General features: G+C 50.9%; 1 protein-coding gene across 1 annotated transcript; it reads right to left on the reverse strand.

The window, feature by feature from the left end:
- Positions 1–4422: 4422 nt before the first annotated feature.
- SOX18 (SRY-box transcription factor 18) lies at positions 4423–7928 on the reverse strand. The gene is made up of 2 exons (XM_006273069.4): positions 7536–7928; positions 4423–6533 (listed from the first exon to the last, which is right to left on the reverse strand). Exons 1-2 carry the CDS (start codon positions 7861–7863, stop codon positions 5683–5685), a joined length of 1179 nt encoding a protein of 392 aa, XP_006273131.1. The 5' UTR covers positions 7864–7928; the 3' UTR covers positions 4423–5682.
- Between the last annotated feature and the right edge of the window lie 456 nt (positions 7929–8384).

An 8384-nucleotide genomic window follows, 5' to 3' on the forward strand; every position in this document is an offset into this window, starting at 1 on the left:
TCCTGAAGTGTTTTAAGGTCACGACAGTTTAAGGTTTTAGGTGGTTCATCTTCCTGAATGCTTCCTCGTGGGATGCTCTTACCAACACCATCCAATGGACGACTTGATTAGATCATCTTTAGGCAAATGGAGAACCTCCCTATGTCAGGAATTTCAGGCTAGGAAAGTCTGCAAATCCAGAAAGGTATCGAAGCAGTCACCAGATCTGAAAGTATTTTGAGGCGTGGGTCCGTCCAAAGCATTATCTCAATCATCCGACAAGTGTCCCAATACCGAAGTCATTGCAAAATGCAAAGATGGCACTTAAACCAGGGAAAAACACCAACTGCACAGTCGCTCCAGCACGTGGCATGCACTTTTTCTATGTTTTATATAAAAGTGTTTGTAAAAAAAAAAAATACTCCAGGACTCTGTGGCTGTATAAATATTATGTGTCTTGCTTATCTCCAAAAGTACTGGAGCGGGGAAGCTGCCAATACGGAGCTCTGGAAATCTGTGCCACCTCCTTCATCTAACACCAAAGGACAAAACTGTCAAAGAGCCCTCACCAGTCTGCATGAATATGATTTTGTGGTACAGTCCTGAACAGGAGCATTTAATGCATGCAAACCCCCTGATTTGCTTGTAGGAACCAGTTTGCACATCTGAGATTCTGGGCACATGTGAACTTGTGCATGGAAAACAGCACAATCAGATGATAATAATTGTACTTAGGAAGATGTTTCCTTCCCCCACCAAAGGGCTTTAGGTCTTATGCACCAAGTAGGAGCTTGCTGACAAAAGCAGGATGCGGCCCCACACAAGAGATGGAGTCGGGGGCTGGGTGGGCTCCTTTGCCGATATGGCTCTTGGGTTTTGTTATGCAGGAGATGCAATATTTCTAAATATCAAGGGATCCAGATAGGCTTCAGATTAGTAGGCTGTTTACTTGTTAATTCTCTGACCTGTAAGATCAAGGCTGCACTTTATGAAGGTGTCCTTCAGCCTATAAATAGGCAGTAAGGAGTTTGTTATATACCTAGTTTTAGTCTAGCTCCTGGCATTATGGGATGACCAAGACAGTCTAGGATTGTGCAGTGAGAAGTCAACTGGACGGAAAAAGAGTTTGGGGTAGGTTATATCTTGACCTACAGGCTAGCTGGCTAGGTCTAGATCGAACTTCTCCTGAAGTTATAGAGCGATTGGAGTGGGATCACGTTCTAGGAAATCGTGGTCTTGCTGATTGCAAACTGGCCCAGCTTCCTTCTATGCAATATTATCTACAGTGTCATGGGCAATAAATATGGAGAAGACAGCCTTGTGAGAGCAGAACCGGCTACCAGAAGGAAACCTCCCATCTACCCAAAACTTCACTAAGAAAACATCTGTCCGTTGGGAAGGGGATGTAGCTGGGGGTGAAGAAGTGCTCATTCACTATGAAGGTTAAATGATGCCTTAGGTTGCTCATTGACTTGGTTAGCAAAAGGACTAGATGCAGGTGGGCACCAATAGGCCTTAACAACCAGACAGGTAGATCACTGTGCACAATAAGTCTTCGTTAAGAAAAGCAACGTACAACTCATGGATCAGGGCAGAAGTAGCTTTAACGGTTCATTAGCATCCATCCAGGAGGGGCAATTTTCAATGCTTAAGACTCAGGCGACCATAATTCCTTTGAAGCCGATGACATTTCACTGATCCAGGTCTGACTGGGAGTTTATGAGACGGCTCCAAGGGTGGGAACGGAGCCGTTCTGTGGCTCTGTTGCAAGTGCCTTTCTGCTGCCATGAGTGGAGCGCTCAGGGGCTGCATCGCTGTTAAGTATTTTTGCAGCGGTGCAGTCGTGATTTGAACACGTTCCATCTCAAATGGCCAGTAAAACAGAAATGCACACGACGCAGGCTAATGCACTGCTGCAGAAATGTTTAACAGAGAGCAGGTCCCCATCAGGCCGTTAACCTCGAGGAGGGGCCATTGCCAAGGAATTAAAAGCCCTGGGCCTTCAGAGCAGGGGAAGAGGGTCAGATTGTCACATCTCCACCTCTGCTTGCAGTTGCTTCAAATAGCTTCTCAGCCTGCTTTCTCTAGGGTGAGCCTCATAGAAAGAGAGATGGATCCAGATCCGATATGTATCGAGGGCTGCAGCTGTCCAGGGGTGCACGCATATTGGTTTGGTGTGTCAGGGAGGGGCTGGGTGAGGGTGTGTGTGTATGTTCAGAGCCAGGGGGTTGTCCATCTGTTTAGAGCAAGGTTTGGAGCCAAGCAGCCACTGGAGACCCCTTCCCACTAAAAACAATGGCCTGAGTGAAGCAGCACTGCCTGTCCCTCTGGTGCAGTCTCGCTCTGCTGAGCCAGGCCCATCCATCAGCTGACAAAGTGCTGCCAGGTGTATTTGTGCAGATATAAAGCAACTAAATCTTGAACTGCCCGTCAGTGATGAAAAGCACCTTGCTCACCTGTGCACGGAGCAGCACGTGGGCCGGCAGGTCCATCTCTCTCAGTGGCTTGGAGGTTTGCAAACCGGCCTTTTGCCTCTTGGGGGTCAGTTAGCAGCCCCAGTTGAGAAGCCAGGTTTGAAGAAGCCAGGAAGCATCATGTATCCTCTAGAGCAGCGGTTCTCAACCTTTTATGTACCAGGACCCATTTGTAAGCTTCGATGGCCAGTCCAGACTCAGTGCCCCCTGTCCCCAGGACCCCAGTGTGTGTGTGTGTGTGTGTGTGTGTGGTGGTGGGGGGGTGCAAACAGCTCTTGCAGGCTGGAGCTCTGCCAGCCTGCAAGGGAAAAGCCAGTTTTCCACGTTTTTCTCCTTTTAAAGGAGAATCCATTTTTAAAATGTGTTCGTGACTCTTTCACATATTCTTACCACCCACTTTTGGGTTGCAACCCATGGGTTGAGAAACACTGCTCTAGAGGCATCCCCTCTTGCTCCAAATTGGGGTGCACTGGTGGGAAAAGCTGTCTCCCTGTAGGAAGGATGCAGAGGAAACTTTAAAACACGCCTCAGTCACTTAGGCCCTGGAAACATTGCCCTTTATTGCCAGCCCTGCCTTCAGCAATTGATCAGCAGAAAGCAGGGGGTGCGGGGAGGATGAATCGCAGCCGGGGAAGAGGAGATTCCTGTGTCACTCTCATTTTCCTCTGGGATCCTAGGAGAACTGGGGAAGGATGGCCAGGGCAAGGCCGGGAGGCTGTGATGCAGAAAACAACTAACGCTTCCTCCGTGATCTAATCGCACGCTTACCTCTCCCCGCTCTGCTCGGGGGCCGATGGGAGAGGGGGTGTCGAAGCGTGCAGGAAGTGATCGCATGGTCCTAGGCAAGGTACCTGGGAGCTGTGAGCTGGAAAAGAAGTCAGGCCTTGACTCCTTCCTTCCAGGCTGCCATGGGGACTCGTCCTGGCTGCAGCTTGTCGAGGGCTGTTTCCTTTCATAGTCAACTGCAGACACACAGGATGCTTCTCTGTTCGTGTTTTGTTTGTTTGTTGCGGCCAGCGACTCTGGCACATGCAAGCACACCATTCGTGGCCCAAAGCCAGTTCCCCCGTGTGGGCAATGATGTCATTTTTCCATGTCTTCCCCCTGCTTGCATACTGTATATGGAAACACAGCAAAGTCCATGTTGGTAATTGCATGGGGATGTATTAGCAAGAGCAAAAAACCCCCAAAACAACAACATACCCAAAAAACAAAAAATAAAGTTTAAAAAAAAAAAATGACTGCTTCACATACAGAAGTGGGCCAAGACTTAAGTCATGAGTTTAATTTGGGAGAAGCGTGGAAATGAGTGTCATTTGTTCAAATGCCCATCTCCCACTGAAGGGCAGTTTCCTGCCAGGAGCAGCGGCAGCAACAATCTCCTTCTCGTCATCTTTTTTTTTTTTTTTAAACAGCCTTTTTTGGCAATATCAATCTGTTTTAAATCACGGCCGTTCAATGAACGGATGCTGAGGGTGTGTTAGGGAACAGATTGCCATTTTTGTCTTTTGTTAAATGTTCTGGTCCAAATGCTGCAGCGAGCCCCCCAAAAACACGAAACAAAAGCAACACCCCCCTCCCAGGAATTAAACCTGATCCATGTGGACGGGATAAAGGACCCTAGAGGTTACCTAGGGTGTCTCACCAGGGCCTGGGAATGGGTTAAACAAAGGAAAAGAGCACGTAAACTGGCCTTCTGGAAAATGAGTAGTAATGGGTGAGAAGGGTCCTAGCGGAAATCCCGTTGCTTGGAACATTTCATAACCGGAGGGAACAAAGTACTAGGAAAAGTGTTGCAAGGGAGAAGCCTGTCCTGGCAGGGGACAGGCCTTTTCCATCTGCAGCTTTTACGATCCCTGTTCAGCGAGCTGCCTGGACTCCAATGGGTGTCCCCTCCGGGATATCCCTGCAGGACAGGGTCCGGAGAGCCCCACTAGCCAAACAAGAACCACACACGGGCACACGCATGTCAAGAGAAGGATATCACATGTTTTATTCAATGCCTTTTCTCCAAGAACAGATGCTTTTCCAGAAGAACATGTCTCTTACACTTACAGAGGAAGAGCCAAGGACAGGGCGCGTATCGAAAGACCCAGCAGCGAGGGCTGGATCCGTGAGCGCTCTCTGAACCCCGGCTGCCTGCCATTTATCTTTATTTGGAGAGCTTGCACATGGTCGACAGCGCTGGCGGGTGAGTTTTGAAAATGAATACAATCGCTAGGCTGTCAAAGCATGAACCAATTGATACAAAAATCTGGCAACGGTTGGGAAAACATATATTTGCGGAAAATATGTGTTCACACAACAAGCACACAAGATGGAAATAATCAGAGGAAGATGTTTTAATTAGCCAGGATAAGATCACTTGCTTGCCGCGCAGATCTAGATAATAAAAGTGTTTGCAGACATACATTCTCTGGTACAAAAAATTCCAGTCAATTGTTCTACATCATTTACACTGTAATCCCCTTTCTCCAAAACTTTTTTTCCTTAAAAAAAAAATAATAATAATAATAATCCAGCTTTGCTACATAAATGCTTTAGATCTCATGGATATCCTTTGGTTTATTTATTTTTTTTAAAAAAAGTCTAATAAAAAACCCCAGACACATTAAATATCATTTTCTATATAAAAATGCTTAGTAAAAATATAGTCTTGTTGCCCAATTAAAGTATATTGCTGATAATACAGTGAAAACCGTATTAAAGCACGTCACAAGCAGGTGCTCAATCTTGAAAACAACTGCATCGAGACATTCCCCCAAATTTCCATGCAGTTGAGCCTGCCCTTCATTTAAACACGGAGGCAGTCCAAGTTGGCAACCCTGATCATGATTGCTTTAGATGTGATTCACTGTCGGGTGTCTAAAAAGAGGGTAGAACTACTTGGTGTTGGAAATGACAGCTATGTCCTGCTGAAAACAATGTGTATGAAGCTTTGCCGTATTCTCCAAAAGGTGCGGGGTTAAGAGGTGGAGTGCCCTAGGCTGACCTGTTGCACGAGTTAGCCCTCCGCTTTGGAAAACGTATCTGTGTTATATAGTTATATGGTATATCAGTGACTTCGGCATGGTTTGTTTGTGTTTTTTTAAAGCGATGCACTTAATGAGATACTCTAAATATTATGGAGCTCATGGTTAAAAGAAGATGGCTTTTCTTTTTAAAAGGAGACTCTGCTCTGGTAGGCCTGAGATTCTCCTGGGCAAACACATTGTACAACGGGACAAGTCTAACCTGTGATGCAGGGGCTATAGTAGACGGCACTGCTGGCGTCGGACAATGCAGATATCAAACTGCTCTCCTCACAGGAGATACTTCTAGGAGTCACTTTGGACAGGGAGACATGGTAAGGGAGTCCTGAAGGTTCAGGACGAGTCCTGCTCATGTTCAAATACTGGTCAAACTCATTGCGGTCAACATCTGTCCAAAGCTCAGTTTGATTCAAGTGATCTACACTGTCAAGGTGGTGGGCCTCAGGAGGGGGTGACAGCTGGCCCAGATGGGTAGAAAGGCCATTCTGAGGTCCAGAGCATATTTGGTTGTAGTATATGCTAGATGGGTGGGGAGTCCTCATAGCATCGGCCAAATGCGATGGGGTCTGAGCGTACGGCATCGCCATGTCCCGCCCAATGGACTTGTCTTGGGGAAACTCCATCTGGTGATGGGGGTGGTAGCCTCTAAAGGGCATCATGTTGCAGTCCTCCTGCATGTGAGGAGGGAAAAACGCTGGCTCGGTCTGTTCCAAGACATCCAAGGGAGACATCTCAGGAGTTGGCAAGCCATAGTTTTCAATATCTGACCCCATGGAGTGGAGTTCTCTGAAGTGGTTCAGTGGGGGAGGCTGGTGGTGGGCAGGCTGGCTGCCACTGTGATGATTCATGCCGAAGCTGTCACTGCAAGGCTGGGAAAGGTTATGGAGAAGGATATTGGGTTCCATCCTCTTGATTTTCTTGGCTTGCTTCTTTCTCCTTGGGCGGTACTTGTAGTTGGGGTGATCTTGCAGATGCTGAAGCCTCAGCCTCTCTGCCTCCTCCACGAAGGGGCGCTTGTCGCTGGTGCTCAGGGCTTTCCACGACTGGCCTGCAAGGGGAACACGCACACGACACCCCGTTACAACGGCTCGGCTCCACCGAACTTGTTATGGGGTGGGCTGCCCTGCGGCATCTCCTCTCATCCCACCCGAGTTCAGAGTTAGGATTAGGGTTATAAGCACCCTTGGGTGTTGCCCTGCAGCATCTCCTTTCATCCCACCCAAATTCAGAGTTAGGATTAGGGTTAGGAGCACCCTCGGGTGTTGCCCTGCAGCGTCTGCTCTCATCCCGCTTGAGTTTAAAGTTAGGATTAGGGTTAAGGGCACTCTTGGATGTTGCCCTGCGGCATCTCCTTTCATCCCACTCGAGTTCAGAGTTAGGATTAGGGTTAGGAGCACCCTTGGGTATTGCCCTGCAGCGTCTGCTCTCATCCCGCTTGAGTTTAAAGTTAGGATTAGGGTTAGGTGCACCCTTGGATGTTGCCCTGCGGCATCTCCTTTCATCCCACTCGAGTTCAGAGTTAGGATTAGGGTTAGGAGCACCCTTGGGTATTGCCCTGCAGCGTCTGCTCTCATCCCGCTTGAGTTTAAAGTTAGGATTAGGGTTAGGTGCACCCTTGGATGTTGCCCTGCAGCATCTCCTTTCATCCCACTCGAGTTCAGAGTTAGGATTAGGGTTAGGAGCACCCTCGGGTGTTGCCCTGCAGCATCTGCTCTCATCCCGCTTGAGTTTAAAGTTAGGATTAGGGTCAGGAGCACCCTCGGGTGTCCCTCTGCTCTCACCCCACCTGAGTTCAGAGTTAGGATTAGGGTTAGGAGCACCCTCGGGTGTTGCCCTGCAGCGTCTGCTCTCATCCCGCTTGAGTTTAAAGTTAGGATTAGGGTCAGGAGCACCCTCGGGTGTCCCTCTGCTCTCACCCCACCTGAGTTCAGAGTTAGGATTCGGGTTAGGAGGCCCCTCGCCCCGAAGTGGGGCTTCCCTCTTGCCGCCCGGGAGCCCGGGCAGTGCTGGGGGGCTTCAGGGCTCCCAGGGGAGGCGGGCGGGCACTTACCCAGCATCTTGCTCAGCACCGCGTTGTGCAGGTCCGGATTCTGCTGCGCCAGGCGCTTGCGCTCGTCCTTGGCCCACACCATGAAGGCGTTCATGGGCCGGCGGATGCGGGAGTCGTCGCCGGGCTTGCCGTCGGCTCTGCCCGCGGGCGGGCTGTAGCCATAGCCGGCGTCGGGGCTGGGCGAGCGGCTGGGGGGCGAGCCGGGCTGCGGGCTGGGCGTCCGGCTCGCGGGCTGGAAGGCGGTGCTGAGCCCGGCCTCAGCCCATGAACAGTCGGCCCTGGCTTGCGGGATGTCGTCTGCGCGGTAGCTGGGCTCAGGTCTATTCATTCCAGCTGGAGCGACGACGGGGACCCCCCTGCCCGGCTGCAGCGCACCGCTCTCGGGGAGGATGCTCCGCTGGAAGCCGCTTCATATAGCCCCGGCCGGGGGAGGGACGGCGCGGGCGCCTCCCCGAGCTCGCGGGGCGGGGGCGGGGGCAGCCCCGGCCCGGCCCGGCCCTGGCCGCCGAGCGACAAGCCGACCCCCCCGAGGGTGCAAGGAAGCCCCATGGAGGGGTGGAGAGATCCCCTGGGCTCCTTACCTTAGCAGGTTTGCAGCTGGGGGGTGTGGGATCAACAAGCCATCCCCCCCAAGGCTGCAAGGAAGCCCCATGGAGGGGTGGGGAGATCCCCTGGGCTCCTTACCTTAGCAGGTTTGCAGTGGGGGGAGGCAGAAACAACAAGCCGACCCCCCCGAGGGTGCAAGGAAGCCCCATGGAGGGGTGGAGAGATCACCCCTGGGTGCCTTCCTTTAGCAGGTTTGCAGCTGGGGGGATGTGGAAGCAACAACCTGACCCCCCCCCCGCAAGC

The sequence above is a fragment of the Alligator mississippiensis genome, chromosome 9 (genome assembly GCF_030867095.1).
Source record: "Alligator mississippiensis isolate rAllMis1 chromosome 9, rAllMis1, whole genome shotgun sequence".
Classification (NCBI taxonomy): Eukaryota; Metazoa; Chordata; order Crocodylia; family Alligatoridae; genus Alligator; species Alligator mississippiensis.

Bases quoted from the DNA above. Each gene is read 5' to 3' on its own strand.
- SOX18 (XM_006273069.4), bottom strand. From the start codon at position 7,863: ATGAATAGACCTGAGCCCAGCTACCGCGCAGACGACATCCCGCAAGCC. The intron at 6,534-7,535 runs GTAAGTGCCCGC...TTCCCCTTGCAG, and splicing joins GGTGCTGAGCAAGATGCTGG to GCCAGTCGTGGAAAGCCCTG.